This window comes from Solanum dulcamara, chromosome 8 (genome assembly GCF_947179165.1).
Source record: "Solanum dulcamara chromosome 8, daSolDulc1.2, whole genome shotgun sequence".
Classification (NCBI taxonomy): domain Eukaryota; kingdom Viridiplantae; phylum Streptophyta; class Magnoliopsida; order Solanales; family Solanaceae; genus Solanum; species Solanum dulcamara.
Window position 1 is genome coordinate 72,461,991 of NC_077244.1, and position 18,677 is coordinate 72,480,667.

At 31.9% G+C, this 18,677-nt stretch overlaps 1 protein-coding gene and 1 non-coding gene across 2 annotated transcripts; one reads left to right on the plus strand and one right to left on the minus strand.

Moving 5' to 3' along the window:
- Positions 1–1,234: 1,234 nt before the first annotated feature.
- Positions 1,235–1,316, plus strand: TRNAS-UGA (transfer RNA serine (anticodon UGA)). Its single transcript has one exon. It is a non-coding gene; the product is annotated as a tRNA-Ser (tRNA).
- A 1,675-nt stretch (positions 1,317–2,991) lies between these two features.
- On the minus strand, positions 2,992–9,144 carry LOC129899429 (CBS domain-containing protein CBSCBSPB5-like). Its single transcript, XM_055974396.1, has 14 exons — positions 8,698–9,144; positions 7,502–7,670; positions 7,229–7,361; positions 6,986–7,150; positions 6,751–6,832; positions 6,550–6,663; positions 6,372–6,438; positions 6,049–6,154; positions 5,901–5,959; positions 4,841–4,947; positions 4,625–4,758; positions 3,750–3,835; positions 3,555–3,644; positions 2,992–3,401 (listed from the first exon to the last, which is right to left on the minus strand). The coding sequence occupies exons 1-14, from the start codon at positions 8,847–8,849 to the stop codon at positions 3,240–3,242; spliced, it is 1,626 nt and encodes a 541-aa protein (XP_055830371.1). The 5' UTR covers positions 8,850–9,144; the 3' UTR covers positions 2,992–3,239.
- Between the last annotated feature and the right edge of the window lie 9,533 nt (positions 9,145–18,677).

Below are 18,677 nucleotides of genomic sequence, written 5' to 3' on the forward strand. Positions count from 1 at the left end.
GCAGTCATACTCCAACATTAGAGCATTTGATATGCCTTTGGCCTAATAGTGATAGACCATTTTCATTCAATAGAGTATTTTATTTACAAAAAGAAGTAGTTGCTCCAAAACTAAAAGAAAGGTGAAATTGTAAGACAACCTCTAATTACTATATCTAATAACTTGGCAAACAATTGAGTTCTTAGTTCTTCATTATTATATCATTATTTCAATTTATTTTAATTTATGTGAAGATGTTTCATTAAAAAAATGAAAATATGACTTTGAAAATTTATGATTTAAGATAATTTTATCTAATTATAAATTGATTTCAAGAAAATATCGAGAAAGTTAAAAATAAATTATTACTCCCTTTGACCAATTAACATTACACAATTTTCTTTATAGTTAGTCTCAACAAAATAACATATTTCTTTATTTGGTAAATATGTGACACTTTCAATATTTTAGTCATATTAATTCTTTCTTATTTGGCAAAAAGGTCCACAAAATCATACTATTCTATTTTAAAAATTACGTATTTTAAAGATAATTACATAATATTGCAAAATCTTTGTATATTTCTTAAACTTCATATCCAATTAAACTATATTACATAAATTAAAATGAAACAAGTACCAAATATATAAAAAAAAAAATTGACTAAAAAATATGTGATAAATTTGGATGGATGGAATATATTTTTGGGCCTACAGGATAATATGGCCAATTTATTATAAAAGTAGTAATAACACCACTGATAGCAACCTCATAAACTTTTTGAATGAAAAAAGTACTCCAAGTACTCATGTCATTTCAGTTTGTTAGATATTTTTGCTTAATATTTTTTTGAGTTTTCTACTCTCATATTTGTATTGGGACTCAAATTAAATTTATGTTGCAGGACTCATTTTTATGAACTATTTTCAATTTTCATCTAAAATTTGTTATTTTCAAAAGTTTGATTCTAAAATATTTGATTAAGAGTGAAGAAATTACATACATTTTACCACAACTTATATTGCAATCAATTGCAACTCTCGCCGTATCAAAGTGATCAAAAATAATTTAAGAAAAGAAAATATTAAATAAATAGTCTTTGCAGTTTCATTGTTAATATATTTCATAAAGTGACGTATTTTTATATTTGACCATAAAAATATTATGCATGCTTAAAATGACTAAATTCAAATAAATCTACATTGTTTGCTTAATTACTCATTAAATTTCTTTAAATCAATGCTACTTATGTGAAGTCGATATGTCCGAGTGGTTAAGGAGACAGACTTGAAATCTGTTGGGCTTCGCCCGCGCAGGTTCGAACCCTGCTGTCGACGCTTTTGCAAATTTGCCATTTTTTCCGCCTTTTACTTTCGAACAAGCTCTAAGCTTTGGTTGTACAAGAATGGTCTTGGATGTTAATAAATATGAACTTTTCAACTCGTTTGTTTCATGGACAAAACTTCTAGTTCAATAAATTGACTTTTGATCATGAGGTTTGTCCACGAGAGAAGCTGGATAAAAATTCAATTTCTTAAGTCATGGAGTGTACTTTCCTGGTGTTAGTTGCTTCTCTCCGTTCTATACTCGATCTGTTCTCATGGCTATTAGGCAAATTCACAGCAGGAAGCTGCATCCTTTGTCTTTTTAACATTGAGTTAAATTGACTATCATTCTCTCTCAATCTAATCTTCTTCTCTGTCTCTTTATCTCTTCTCTATTAATCTTCCCCTCTTTCTCTATTCTTCTTCTAAAGTCTTATCAAGTTCATTGTTCAAAGGGTTACAACCGTGACTTCGGTTTGTTGGTTTGGTAAAGCAGTTTCGATACAATTTCTTGTAGTTTCATACTTCATTTCCATTGAGAATCATTGTAATTTTATTTTTGAGTTGAAATCAATGGAATACTCATTTGCTTATGAACTGATCCTTGAGAGTAGGATAACAATTGTTATCTAACGTGGTTGTGCATCTTCTTGTACAAATGATGTAAAGGGTCCTACCTTATCAACCAGCGGTTCTTGCCTTGCGGTTAGTTTAAAAGAAGGTAAAATAGAGAGAGAGTCTGGAAGAAGAAGTGCACTCCATTGTGTTTTAACAAAATTGTATATCAGTCTCGTACGACATTTAAATACTTAACTCTTGGCACTAAAATTTGCATGGCGTTGCCAGTTCTTTCTTGAAGACAACTTCAAGGTAAGGGAATCATATTCATAGGGTGTACTTTACATCACCGAAAACCAAAACCAGCATATCCGAATTGCAGACTAAAGGAAAAAGAAAAATGATTCCAATATAGAGAAACTGTCCAATTCTATAGCACCAACATTCATTCAAAATAGATTGGCCCATCCAGCTCATATCAGTGTTTTAAAAGGCGGGAGCATGAAGCGAAGCGTTTTACTTATTATAGGGCGAGGCATAAGCTTTGAAACGTGAGGCGTAAGCCCTATGGATCTTTAAATTTTTAATTTACAATGTGGTATAATAATATAATATCACAAAATTATAAAAATACATCAATAGTTTAGAATAATTACAAATATGATTAAGGAAACTCATAGAAAATAAAACTTCTAACATGACTATACAAGTATAAATAATCTAATATCTTTAACTTTCTAATAATAAAAGAATCACTATTTCTCAAAAATATTTTTTATCATACTATACAATTTACCCCCTAAAAGAAAATAATCAATAAAACTTACTAGTATTATAATAAAAACATCACTCCATCATGAACAAAAATAAAATTACTTTCAAATAGCTAAATAAAATATGATAATTGAGACATTTGTCAAAATCATAAAGACCAATAATAAATGAAAAAGTAAAATTTCGCTGCATATTTTTAAAAGAAATGTTATGTAATATATAATCACCTTCATAGTGATACCAAATAGTAAAAATGTGATATAACAAGTTGTTGTTTGAGTTACTCTCAATCTTCTTATCTCTATAAATTAAAAATTATTAAGTATCATTCATTTATTTAAGAATTATGAGGGTCAACAATATTAACTAAAGATTTTAACACATAATTTGTGTAAGATCTGTTCAGCGAGCCCTGAGCATTGGACGTGCTTTAGACATAAAGTCGAGCGCTTCAGACGTAAGTCTTACAGAACTAAATCTCATACCCTTCCCAAGGCAATCCCAGAGGCGAGTTCCAACAGAGTCTTTTAAAACACTGGCTCATATGAATCAATGTGCTACTCCCATTCCTCGTCTATCAAGAGTTGAATTTCTTTCAAGTAATTAGTTACCGGATCTCCTTAAGAATGCTAATACGCCTAAACCCGCAACTAATGCAGCACCAGCTGCTACAGTGCTGTAGGCTGAGGCCCATGCAGATTCAGTATGAGCATAATCCAAACTACCGCCTGTTGTTCCTGAATAGTCTAAGTGCAATTTTAGCCCCTGTTAAGATTGATTTTTGTCATCAGTCTTTATTTCGTAATCAAGAAAAGAGACGAACAAAATTTAATAAGTAATCATAAGTCAATCTTCCTTCCTGTTACTAGGGTTTATGTTCATTCACATTAACTAAGGCCAGAGGAAAGTCAATCATACCTTCCAACCTGAAGATCTTGCATGGTCAACAGCTGCTGTAAGATCAACATCTGATGCCAGTACAACCTTGTCATGATCCTCATCTTCATACTGCAAGAGAGTACATGTTCGTAAATAGAATAGTCAACTTGCTCAAACAGGGAAAACCAAGAGGAGAATCATTCAAATGAACAAGGAAAAGTTAATGCATTCAACCAGAATCTGAGGAAGATTGTTTCGGTCAATGTCATCCCCCACTCTCTGAATTATTGCAGCTATTAGATCTGTCATGTTCTGAATATCTGAAATATAATAAAAATAATAGGGTCATTATGGGAGTCAAGATTATCAAAATTATTGAATGACAACAAAGCACAAACATCATATCAATTTCCTAGAGTTAGTTTCAAGAGACAATAAACAAACAAGTTCCAATTTTTTCCAATAAGGAGTAAACCACAGAGTTCAAGGTCTCTCTGATAATAATAAAAACGAGCAAGCAACAGACACTGCTGAATATACAATGTCTGATGGGGAAATTCAAGAGGACGAACATAAAGAACAAAAGAAAAACAAAAGTGATATGGGAACAGTTGAAAGGACAGAACGTCCATAAATTTGATAGGAGTCAAGAGCCCTGGATAAGTATGACAGTTTGGAAGGCAGGTCTCAAGATGCCTAAAAGAGAGAATATGGAGGTGCACATATTTTGTTTTGTTCACACATATCAACAGTAGTGCAGATTTGGCATCCTGACTGCATATATAAACAAATGGGCCAATGGCAACAAGAAATTCCAGGTACACGATACACAAGGTCATATATGATTTTTAGATCAAGAAATAAGATTTATAAACAACGGGCATAAAGCACCCGCATACAAGAAGTATACCAAAAAGTAGAAAATCTTACAATAAAACAATTTTCTATGAACGACACTCACAGTGAGACCTCATGGGTGCACCAAAAGGAAATAAGGGATAAGAGGCTATTCTTTAGGTGTACATAAAAAGACACACAAGGTCATATATGATAACATTGACGAGTGCCTAATTTTTTTTGTTAACTAAAAACATATTATTTGAACATACCACAGTTGAATCTGTGCATCCTCCCCTTTTTGTCTTTAATCTTGAATGAAAAACTATTTGGCTGGCTAGATGAAAGATAGGGAATAGATCTTCCTGTTTCTGTCCCTTCAGAAGCCAATTTCAAAGAATTCTCACTGAAATGTCAAATAAAAAATGTGAGAGATAATACAAAAGGAAAAGAAAATGAGTTCACAGATAAGAGATTAAACCATTAACCTCCGTGTCTCATCATCATCATCTGGAGTCAATGCCATAGCGGAATCCCAAAATCTTTGCATCATCGAGTTTGCAGCTTCATTATTTACTCCAGCAGAGTTCCCCACCTAATTAGTAACAGCTCTTGAAATAAATTTCCAGAATCTTTGGGAAAAAAGAGAACTTAACAAATTAAATATAGAACCTAAGATTAAATCAAGAAATTTCAACATTTCACAAGATTGTTTGCTACTTTTAACTTAATGACATCCAAGATTACCTTGCTTTTGACATGATAATAATAGTTGAAGAGGTGCCTCACAAAATTTAACCCTCATGTTAAGTTTTTAATCAAATAATGAAACAAGAAGAGTTTTAAAAAATCACATATGTAAATAACTTGAGCATCTTCTATCTAAAAGCAAATACGACAACTTGACTAATTGCTTGTATTTAATTGTTAGTATGATATACAAAGGACTCAGGAACGTAAACGTACTTCCCAGGAAATACATTGTACAGAAAGCACAAACAGCAGCCACTACGGCTAAAGGATTGGTTGAAATATTCACTGATCCAAAGTAAATAAAAAAGTTAATATTAATACTAGCAGTGGAGATCATAACAATATTAACACCAGCAGTGGAGGTCATAATCAAATGCAAGAATCTTAGAAACATCATCGAGCAGATTGCTTTTGCAGATTGTGACCTAAGTTAATTTTAAAGTGCAACAAAATACTATAAAATAAACCTCCTTGGTATTCTGTTCACACATTCAACAAAGTTGGATTTTCTTTTACATGGGTAAACTGACGACCTATTTTACTTTCCATAAAAGTCAGTCTTAACATAGTGGTCAGCAGGATTTCGACTTGAAAGATCCAAACAAGAGTTTATGTCTTTGAATATACATGGATGCATGCAAACTCATCAAAGTAGTCAAGACTTAGAATGAGGTAATTACATACAAGGCCGTATTCAGAAGGTGGTTTGACCACCAAAATGAAGCCCAAAACATAACAGTTGCTAATGATGAGTTGAGAAGGGAAAAAATGACATGTTCATGCGTACTGCCTTACCGTGGCTACAGCTGCATGAGTGATATGAAGCACATCAAGAACAGAAACAACAGTTCCATCTGCCACAAAGAAGAAGTACAAATTTATTTAAAGAAATATGGAAAAAGAAGATACCCTGACTCAAAGTGTAACTGGAGGCGAATAATACCTTTATCAACAACAGGAAGGTGTAAAAATTTCCCGTCATGCATTGTATGTAAAGCATCAACAATAGGCATATCTATTGAAGCACATTCTGGATTGGGGGTCATTACCTGGATGTTAGATGCAAAACAAAATGAAGTTACTAGAACTTATCTCTCAAATCTCAAGAAAGGAAGGGAAACAAAAAGGAATGAAAAAATCTAAGTTCCAATAATTCAAAGAACTAGTGTTGTTTAAACCTTTTACTTTGATAATGACCAGAGAGCTATCCATAAAAAAGATACCCCTTCAATTATCAAGAGAGAGAGAGAGAGAGAGAGAGATTACCCTCTCGACGAGAGTGGATTCAGGGGAAAGATCTTGTGCTATGACTCGCATCAATAAGTCCTTTGAACTGCAAAGTCCATGAGGCAAATCTTCTCATAAGATGATTAATATATGCCATTACACTATAGCTCAGAATCGATAAATGTAAATGAGTGGATACAAGGGGAACACAACTAACGTTAAAATCCCTCGTGGTTTGTTGTCAACTGTTATGATTGCAGAGCTTGTTCGACATTCGAGCATCTTTTTGGCTGTGGCTAAAACAGTATCATTTGGTTCAACTGTAACAATCCTAGAAACACCAACCCACAACAGATAGTGACTCGCCTGCGGATTACTTAAAAGGTTAAACTATTCCAAAAATGAAGGTATCACCTACTTTGAATTTTCAGAAATGATGGAAGAGAGTGAAGGCCTGAACATTCTCTCCCGAAGTGCTTCTATAAATGTATTGGAACTTGCTAAAAACATAAAAATATGGGAAGGTCAATAAATGTACTTCAAGACCAATCAAAAACATCATTCATTCACATGAAGTTGAGAAACACAGTAAGTAGATAGACAATCCTACACTATACCAATGAAGAATAGTAACAACACAAAACTAAACTAACCAGATGGCCCCCAGTGTTTTTCAACTCCCTCAACAGCAGCTGCAATGGCCTTTCCTTTCTCAGCTGCCCTTTCGAGGCGAGCAATCGCATCATAAAGGCACTTTGCAATATCCAGCAAAGCAATAACCTCTCCATTATCTACAACTGGCAAATGTCTAAATTTTCCTGTTGTCAGGACAAACATAAGACATTGGAAAGGTGTTCAAAAAATTTAACAGCTTGAGTTATTTCAAACACACCAACCTAGCACCATCTTCTGCAAAGCTTCCACAGCAAGAGTGTCAGAAAGCACAAAAAGAGGATTTTTCGTCATAATCTTTGAAACTGGTGTTTCCTGTATATTAACTTCTGGAGCAATAACCCTTGTTGCTATATCCTTCAATTTTCCCAAAGGAAATAAAAGAAAAGGATGCATGAAGAATTAGTTAAAGATATCACCTTAGTGGGTAAAGGAAAAGTATCTGCACTTCTATTTACTAAATTTTTTACAGCCTTTTTGCTTGATTAAAGTCTAACCTTATCGGTCAGGATACCACTTAGTAATGCATTTGAATCAGTCAACAACAAAGCATCAACTCTGCGAGCAGCCATCTTGCGGCAAGCTTCATAAATACTTGTAGTATCAGGTATTGTTAGGGCTTTTGACAGCCGCAGTCTCTTCACTGTGCGCTCTCCAGTCAGTCCCCTGTTCCAAATGTATCAGAAAACAAACTATCAAAATTCAAATAAACACATAAAATGACGACTACAACTCAGAGTGACTATTATTGATCCCAACTCGAAAGCAAAACAAGTTTTTTAAATATTAGATCTTCACTAGCAAAAGAATCTCTTAGCTATGCTTTGTTCCCAAATTAAATTACACTGCATGTAGCAAGAACATAACAAAGAACCATATAATTAAATTACCAAGCAATCTCCAAAAGTTGCATTTGAGAACAAAAAATCAACCACCTAAAAGGGGACTGAATTCAAACCAAAAAACTGAACAAAAAGAACCTCCAGGAAGCCAGCATAGTATCGCAAATTGAACCACTCAAAATGAATGGTGGGAGCATTTGAGTATTGGACACGGGTGTTTAGCGAACAAGTCATCTATAGACTATTGCAGCATGCAACTAAGCATTTCTATCATGCAGTTTTTCTACATCAGATATGACTTTGCAGTAAGAATAACAATCATTGAGCTGAGTATAAAATATTTTTTCCATATTGCCAAACATTCTAAGTATAGAGTATAAACTCTTTCCTTTTCCCTCATCAAGCTATAACTAAGCAGCTAATAAATCATTGATATCCCCGAGCGAGCTCATATCCATCTCCAATGTTCAAGTTGAGTAAAAAAACAGTGAAAGAATCAAGTAAAGCTTAATTTCACATGGCAAACATTTCAAGCGAGTGGCAAAACAAAATCCAACACTGTTAATAATATGTGATGGCCACAACGACATGGCACCACCAACTCCCCCAAATTTAATAGCACAAAGTCTGAGGATGTACCTAAATGCGAAAGGATCCATATTTCTACAAACTCGAGTGTTGGAACCAATATAATTTCACAACTAAAAACATTGATTTTGATTTCAATCCTTCCTGATAAAACAGAGCAAAATATATTCCTGACGCTATAGAAACCTTTGCTTTAGAGTTTCTGGAAACAAACTTATACAATATCCAAATAAACGTTACTTCACTAAAGGAATTAAGCATACACGGAACGAGAAACAGAAATCGATTTCCGGTGAGCAGAATCCGGTTGTCCTCCTCCATTATCCGCTGCTGCTTTCTTCTTAACGAGTGAAGAAGAGCTCGTCAACGATATGCTTCTCCTCGATGATGATCCTCCTCCTTGACTCATCGGCATCTGAACTCTATAGCAATCAATATCCAAAAGAAAAAACTTACAACTAAGATTTCAAAATTGAAGAACCCTAAACTCGGAACAACTTGATGGATATGGTTTCAACGGTCAAATAATGGTAAAGAAGGCTCGGCAGAAAAAGCAGGAGCCAAAGTGCACAATATTGATGAAGCTGTGGAGTAAACTGCCGGGATAGTATTTTTCAGGGAAGATTTTCCGGCGAGGAGTGGAAGGAGATGGAGGGAAACCCTACGGATGGGAGAGGAAAGGAGAGGATACGTTTGAGCTGAGAATTGAATTGAACTCTCTGTGGGAAAACGCCGTGATTTTGTGGGGCCTAAACCAATAGTATTGTTCCACGTCAACCAATGACGAGGATTCTAATTTCACTGGAGCAAATGGGGAGTTGAATTTAGACAGTGAAATTCAATTTTAGATTTTACCGTTACTCTTTCAGTCCTTAACTTTCTCTTTTTTCTTTTTCATTCGTATTTAATTTAATTAATATTCCCAATTATTTTGTATATTTCTAATAAAAATTGTACCAAAATTTTATGTAAAATATATTTAAAATGAAACACAAAAATTAGATTCTCGTGAACCCTTTCATTTTTCTGATAAAATCTTCATTTTGAATTAATTATGAATTCAGAGAACTTAAATTTACGTAAGATCCTTTTTGGTAAGTATAGACTTATGTAAAGTAATACTAATAAGTAATAAGAAACTAGTTTAGAGTCAATTGCTTCTCCCACATACACCAATTTGCACCCTTTCAACTTATTCTTCCTATGCAGGACAATTCTGTTTTTTCTTCCCAGATAAATATTCTTTGTTACCTCTCCAAATATATCTCCATCAGTTGAATTTAGTGACTCAAACACTTATTTATTTGCGGATGAACAGATGTCAAATAGACTTTTTACTTTCCAAATAAATTTTCTTGCACTTAAAATACATTTTTGTGAAAATCAGACTTCTATAAAAAAAAAAAAACAAATAAAAGACTTTCATAAAAGTTCTCATAGAATCAAGATGCATGTACAAAATGATAAAGCATGGGGGCAGCAAGTGTGATTTCTGAAGTTGGCGGAAGATTCTATAGTTATAAAAAGTTAGAGGGGCACTGAGAAAGAAAAGAAGATGAGGACAAAACAAACAACGTGATAACACCATCGCATAAATTCTCTTTATAGAAGTTTCAAAAAAAAAATCAATTTCTTGGATTAATGGACAATAAGAAAAAAGAGTATTAAACAAATTAGTGGGAGGAAGTCTATTATAGAGTGTTATACTCTTTCAATTTTATTCTATACGATGATATTTTAATTAAAATAAAAAAACTAAAGATATTAATTTAAATTATCTATCTAAATAGTTTTCAATTCTAGTACCTTGTTCTATATGAAATAACTTGAGGTATGCCAGTTAGTTAATAGTAGGTAAAGTAACTCTTTAGCTGATTTCAACCCCACACTTACAAATGTAAGATGAAATTTTTAACAACTATACAACTGTAACTCAAATTTTCTCTTCATATTATGCACAACAATGATAGACCAGTATACTGTCATATATCGATGGTAGTTTAGAGGCGGATTCATGATTTAAATTTTATGGATTCATATGTTACTAGACTCATTGATCAATTGAATTATGGGGTTCGAGATTTAATAAGTTTGTTTGAGTCAAAATTACTGAATTCGACTGAACTTGTGACTTCTACGTGTATCCGGCCTGGATGGTTACACAAAAGAAGATGCTTTGCCCTCCATCCTAAGGCTTTAGATTGCTTGTAGCTACTTCTCTTGAGGAAGAAGCATGGAATCAATTTCATTATAAATTCTGGACAAATGTGAAATTGAAAAAAATACTGTGCAATCTTCTTTACATTGGAGAATATATTGAATATCAAATTGAAGTCAGAAAAAATGTTAGATTGGGCACCAATTATTATTGGTTATCTTCTGTTCGTACTTCTTTCGCCTGGACTAATATTTCAGCTGCCGGGGAGTCAGCGTCATGTTGAATTCGGCAGCTTCAATACGAATGGCAAAGCCATACTCCTTCACACCCTACTCTTTTTCGTCTTTTTTACTATCCTCATTTTGGCCTTTCGCATTCGTATTCGCTTTGGCTAGCAGACACGGGGCACGAAATATTCATCAAAATTACATTACTATATATATGAAGTTGAAATTTTATTTATATATATAATAGATATTGAATTTTTTAGTGAAAAATCTTAACTTTATCTTATGTTTGTTTTTTTCTGTCTTTTTTTTATATATAAAAAGAATGAATAGTTAAGTTATCCTGGGATTTATTGGATTTTTACCCTTTTTGTAATGTTCTACTTCTGTTTTTTCATCTATTCATGTTTTGTAAATGCAAGGACATTCTAATTAATACATGTCATTTTTTAATTAATGGTGTCTGCTGAAAGATGTACGTTTTTGGCATCTAAAGTGGCACACTTTTTTTTTTTCGGCGTTTCGATTTGAATTCATGAAAGAAAGTAATTCAGTAAAGTATTCTCTTTCAAATTAAAAATAATTTTATTTTATAATTTAAACATAAAATTTTTGATTAAAAATAAAAAATATATATATTGTACGCTTGCCATCCATAAAGTCCAGTTAAAATTAAATCGTATACCTCTAATTAAGAATTAGAATGAGGCAGAACTCTATTTTTCTCTCTATAAAACTGAATTCGTTAAGTTTCTAATAAATCAATAAAAAGAGTGTACATATATGTGTGTGCAAAAATTGAAACACATACATGAATTGTTGTATCCATGATAACTTCATGACATACTTTAAATTGTAGAATCACCTACTATGTAAGCTAGCGCCTAGCAGCTTTATTTTATCAGAATAGTAAATTATTCTGTTACTTGAAGAAACAATATTATAATGAGTATGTAGTTTGTACTAATTCCATTTCAATAATAGGCATAAATATATAATTATTGGAGACACTTAAAATATTCAAAATATTATAAGGCAGATATAATAAACAATGGCAACCTTGTCCATAGAAAATTTTCCTTTCGACAAACATTTTGCACTTTTTTCCCTACAAAACTTTAATGTTTTCTTTTAAAAAATTAAGCCATAAAATCAATCTAGGGGGCATCAAGATTTTAAGGCCTAAAGCAAATGCTATCATTTTTCAAAAAAAGAAAATGCTCTTTTCTGAATGTGTATTGTTCATTTTGACTGACGACTCACTAACGTGTATATATATTTTTAACTTGCACTTTATCAAATGTTAGTATAAAAAAAATGTCGAATTCATAGATTTATTTATTCTACATACGTTTCTTATTTTAATTACTATTTGAGAAAATCAAAAATAGTTGAATGGTGAATTAACTAATTAATAATATATGAACAAAAAAGTATTAAAAATATTTTATTTTTCACAATATGTTAAACAGTGTTGAGATCCTGACTTCATCGATATTCCTATATAAAGTAATTTTTTTATTCCTCAATTTTTATTTTTCATAAAAGTATAAATAACTTTTATGATTATATTTATATATTATTACTGAACTTGAATAATTAAATGCACTCCTCTCAATTTTACAATTTAATCATCAAAATAGAAATATTTAAGAACTACAATATGTAGTTGAACTTAAGCATTCTCTTTTAAGAAAGTTCCTTCTGATTCCTTACTTGTTATAACTAATTATTACACTATTCGTCTCTCGCGATTATAAATAAGTGTAGAATTAATTGTAACATAAAAATGTCACTAAAAATATTAACAATCTATCAATACTCCAATTAACACTATTACTTCCCATGCCTCTCTCAGTTACATAATTAGTAATGTGTTAATATGTAGTATACAATAGATAGATGTTAATATGTAAAATTATATCTAACTATAAAGCAGATAAAAATTAAGTGAGTATTTTAATTGACTTTTTTTAAGTGTCTTATAAGTTAAAAGTCACAAGTTGAAACTTCTTATTTTTGATTTTTGGGTTTTTGGGTACTTCTTCTATTTTAAAAAAGCGTTTAAAAATACTTTTAACACTTTCAATATTAAAAAAGTGTCTTAAAAATCAAAAGTCATTAGAAATAAATCAATTCTAACATCCACTAAATATACAACTTAAGCTCACGCATGTTAAATTTAAAAATAATACTTACTATTATATAAAAATCTTAAGATTCATCATTTTCTCAACACACAAAAAATTACTCCATAGTAGAATTTGAGTGTGCATCAAGTAAGTTCTGTGTAAAATTTTATATAGGAACAATGAATCTTATTGGTAGTATTGTAGGTGAAGATTGGAAACAAAAAAATAATAATATAGTTTTTTTTTATTTTTTTATTTTTTTATTTTTACCTCCCATTTTGGAGGATTTATAGTGTTTCCACACTTCCCCTCCAGTGTGACTCGAACCCAGGACCTATCAGTCGTGGGTGGAGGTGCTTAACCAACTGAGCAATCCTCACTTGTCAAAAATAATAATATAGTTGCCATCATTAGAGTTGAACAGAAATTAATTGGAAATTTTTGCTATTCACGTGGGTCCCATCTGTGTGCTTTTTGTTTTTTTCATGGCCAATTAATATATATGTGTGTGTGATGCTTGCCGGTAGCTAATGATTGGGAGAGATTTGATGCCGCGGATTTGGTTTCTTAGATTGTAGGGTTTTGTGTAGGGTGGGTTCGTAAGTTGGCTTATTTTTTTATTATTATTAAATTATGATTTGAATTTGGTATATTAAGATAAGAAATTAAATGTTATGTGTATTTCATTATATGAATATCATCATATTTATGATATTGGAGGGATTTAAACTTAATCCTAGGCTTAAAAATTAGGGAAGAAAATGAGACTTGGCATATTAGTTACCATCAAGATTTTAGAAACTTGATTAAGTATAACAATATGGGTGTTTGCGGACTCATTTATTTATGAATAATGTATATTTGATAGATTGGGAACGTTATGAAGCTTTGCGAAAGGAAAAGGTCAAATCGTGAAGATTTCGTGTTTGGCATTCGAGGTAGGTTAAAACTTTTGGACTTCGTAGAAGGATGTTTTTCTAATTAAAGATTAAAAATTAAAATATATAACGGGTAAATGCGAAAGATGGGGGTCTCGTACCTATTGTGTAACGGGCATTGGTACGAGTACCGGTGTTATAAAGGAAAAGTTTATTATTATAGAATGAATGATTGAAATTTGAGAATGCCAAAGCATATGGGCATTAATTGTTGTATTATTGATTGATTTCTTTTGTGTGATTGTGATTCTTATTTGAACCCGTATAATTATGATAGTTGGGGTGATTATATGTCATACTGATATTTGATTTATTGAGATGCATCATCATTCCCTATGTTGTTGATATTATATTGTGCACATGCATGGCATGCGATTGAGTATGAGTAAGGGTCTGACACGTGGAGTTCGTCTGTGAGAGATCATTTTATGGTTATAAGTTGGGCACGTGGAGATCGTCCGTGCTGGGGATGGTTTGATTTTATAATAGTACGTTGAGATCGTCCGCACAGACACGTAGAGATCGTCCGTGAGTCCCTCATGGGTCACAAATTCTGAAAGAATTTCTGAGAAGTATTGTGTATCTACGGTTGTGAGGTTACTTGGTATTTGAGGCATATCATCTTATGGTGTTGCATACATTTCATTATCTTCTTCATTTTACATGATTATGTATTAAATTGATGGTTGAATATTTTGTGACATTTGATTATCCCTAAATTGGTGAGACTTGAATGATGAGTATAATGTAGAATTATAAAATTTGAGAATAATTTTTTATATATATACTCTTGTCACTACTTCTTCTTTGTCGGTCAATGAGACATATTTGGTACACGTGGTTTCGTACTCATATTACACTTGTTGCACTCTTTGTGGTGCAGATTCGATCCTGAATACGAGCGCATCTCGTGGAGCTTTTTGAGTCCGAACTTGGGTTATTTTGGAATTATGGTGAGCTACTTGATTGTTCCATGGCACACCTCCCTCTATCTTTTATTTATTATGTTATTTTAGTATTCAGACATGATTTTTATTAAGTCTAGACTGGTCAGTTTAGTTTTATATTTGCACCTTATTTAGAAGCTCTTGTACTTATGACACCAAATCTTGGGTGGTATTTAGCTTTCCGCATTTCATATTTATGACAAACTTAGTGTGTGGGATATTCTACTTGATGCCTGTCTTCTTACTTATTTATTTTACTAAATTGATAAAATATTTGGGTTTGCTTACCTATCGATTGAGAACATAGGTGCCATCACGACTTGTGAATTTGGGTCGTGACATTTGAATTTCAAATGACTCCTTCATTCTTCAAATTCTGCCAAAAGTCTCGATGATAAATACTATCTTATATCTTCAATAAAAGGACAAGTTTTTCCACTCACAAAAGCACCACTCTCTTATATTTACATATCATCTTACAAAACACTTTCTATTCTATTCTCTATCTCGCTCAATTTTATTTCAAGAAGGAGAAAAGATTCAAGACCCAAGAAATTTTCGTTTATCTATTGTAAAAAAAAATGTTATGCATGCTCTTAGAAATTTATGTTTTTGAGAGCAATCTTTGTTGTTTAGCTACAATAGTAAGTGATGGTAAAAGAGTAATTGGGTCTCGTTTGTGATCTCAACGAATCTGAAGTTTGAAGTTGTATTCCCCTTCACGTTTTAGTCATTGTGGGACTTGAGGAATAGTTTTATTTTGGGATTAAATATTCATGTGTTGTCTTTATATGATGAGGCTTTTTGGCAGTAACATATTTGAAGAATGTGATTGTTGCTTGCTTAGTTAATAATGTTGCATATCCAATTAATAAAAAATTGTCATCTTTTCGATTTGTGGATCTATAATATAGACGAAGGTGCATGTTTATCCTCTAAAGAAGTATTAGATTTCATGACTTAAAGATGTAGTTTTACTTGGTTGAGACACCCATCTATGAATAGCTTTTTTCTACTTTTCCGCTAAATTAATTATTATTTTTTTACTTGATGTTTTGTCACTGAAAAGTATGTGGTATGTACATTATTTAATCCCCAGTAGCTTGAATATGTCATTTTAGTACTTGGAGGATTGACTAACCAAATAAATCCTTTGATATCAAATTCGTTCTTGTTTATGGCTTTTGGTGAAATTCATGTTATTAGGAAAGATTTTAAAAAATCTGATACTCTCTCATCATAAGTCCTATTGCGTCTTTGTTATAGTAATTTAAATCGTCTTGTCTTAAATTTATAAAAGATTATTAGTTTTACGGGTAGAAATGGACCAAAAAGGTGGACTGAGGGATATTTTTAGCCCAATAGGTGGATGAGGAGTATATTTAAACCTTTTCGGATAGTCCAGAGGTATTTTTGGTCCTTTTTCAAACACCTAAATTTTCAAACCTTCAAAAACAATCCACCTTCAAAAATTATCCTTCAAATATTCATATGCTTCCAATCTTCAAAGATTTATATCTTTAAATCTAATAGAAAGTTTAATCCAAAATTTTTTAAAAAATTGAGTTTCACCTCCTACATTGATAAATTTATCAAAAAATGCATCTGAATTTAAATCAAAATTTCTCTGAATTGAAAATTTAAGAACCTTAATTGGATAATGCAACAACCTATTTGAAAAATAATATACGAAATTCTTTAAGTGAAAATTACAAAAAGAGAAAAAGAAAAAGAAAAAGAGAGGGGGCCCGGGGGAGGGGGCAAAGAGATATGAGGGAGAGATATATAGATTTTAAATTGTATTTTGTTCTGAAAGTTGGCCAAAGTGGATGTTCCACTAGGCAAGTTGCCAACTAATCGTCCCTTTTCTTATGACTTTAAAATAATTGAGATTTACAATGAAAACATACACAAATACCGTTTCTCTCTTCTGCTCCTCTTTTTCTCTTACTCTCTCGTTCTTATTTTGTTAAGTTAGTTTATTTTATAACACGTTATCAGCACGAGACTCTAATTTTTTCCAGAAAAAATAACTTCTATATCAGATATATCTACTAAAGAAATTTAATTTTAGTTTTCTTTGTTATTTCTAAATTAATTTCTATCTCAGTTTTCATCATGTCAAACTTGTCAAAATTGGAGTTTGTGCTACTTGATATTTCTGGCAAAAATTATTTGTCATGAGTACTTGATACGGAAATCCACCTTACCACTAAGGTCTTGGTGATGCTATAATCGAAGTAAATAAAATATTAAGTCAGGATAAAACTAAGACTATGATTTTCCTTCGTCATCATCTTGATGAAAGTCTGAAGGTTGAATATTTGACAGTGAAAGATTCACTTGAATTGTGGAAAGGTTTAAAATGGAGGTATGACCACCTCAGGACAACAGTATTGCCAAGTGCTCGTTATGAGTGGATGCACTTACGGTTTCAAGATTTTAAAACTGTAATTGAGTGTAATTTTGTTGTATTTAGAATAACTTCTCAATTAAAATTACGTGGAGAAACTATAAATGATGAGGACATGTTGGAAAAGACACTAACTACTTTCTATGCCTCTAATGTGATATTACAACAGCAAAACCGTAAAAAAAATAATCAAAAATACTCTGAATTGATCTCATGCATTCTGATGGTTGAGCAACATAATGCTCTTTTAATAAAAAATCATGAAGCCCGACCCATTGGAACTGCTCCGTTATCGAAAGCAAATGTGGTAGAAGCATATGACCAGTCTGAAAAAAGATAAAATAAAAATCAAGGCTACAATAATGTGCGTGGACATAACAATGGTAGAAGACGATATAATAATCGTGGTGGTGGTTGTCAACATAAAAGAAAGAACAATATGAGTTCTCAAAGTGGCCTTTCAAGAAGTAACTGTCATTGTTGTGGCATAAAAGACCACTGAAAAAATGAATGTCGGACACCTAAGCATTTTATAAGGCTTTATCAAAATTCCTTCAAAAGAAAGGCAAATAGAGATGGTGCCTCTTCTTCTAATGCTCGGATAGAGTCACATTTGGCGTTTGAAAATAATATTGAGGCAAGACCTTTGCATTATGATAATATTGAAGCAAATGTGGCTTTGAAGGATGACGATTTTAAAGACCTCAATGATATTACTCATTTAGACGTTGAAGACTTCTTTAGGGATTGTAATTGATGTTTAATTTTATTATATGATTTACAATATGTTATCGTTTTTATGTACTTTTGATTATCATATTTTTTCGTTTATCTATTTAAAAAAAAAAGGACTTATATTTTTCTAGCAATATTATTACTTATTTTATCTCTTATAATGTATTTTTTGAAGATAAATAATTTTCTCAGTCTTCAATTGAATCCAAGATGAATAATGAAGATATGTGCCTTTTTGATAGTGCCACAACGCACACTATATTAAAAGAAAAGAAATATTTCTGTCATTTGATTATGAAAAAGGCCTATGTCAATACAATATTTGGTAGTACAAAATTTATTGAAGGCTCTGGAAGAGCGACCTTATTACTACCTGGAGGAACGATATTGGTAATTGATAATGTATTGTATTGTAGTAAGTATCAAAGAAACTTATTAAGTTTCAAGGTTATTCGCCAAAATGGCTATCATATTGAGACTGCGAATGAAGGAAAGGTTGAATACTTTTATATTACTACAATAAATGCAGAGAAGAAAATTGTGCACGAAAAATTACCTGCACTTTCTTCTGGATTGTATCATACAAATATTGGTACTGTTGAATCACATGCCATAGTAAACAAAAGGTTTACTGATTCTAATGATTTTATCATTTGACATGACAGGTTGGGCCATCCCGATTATAATATGATG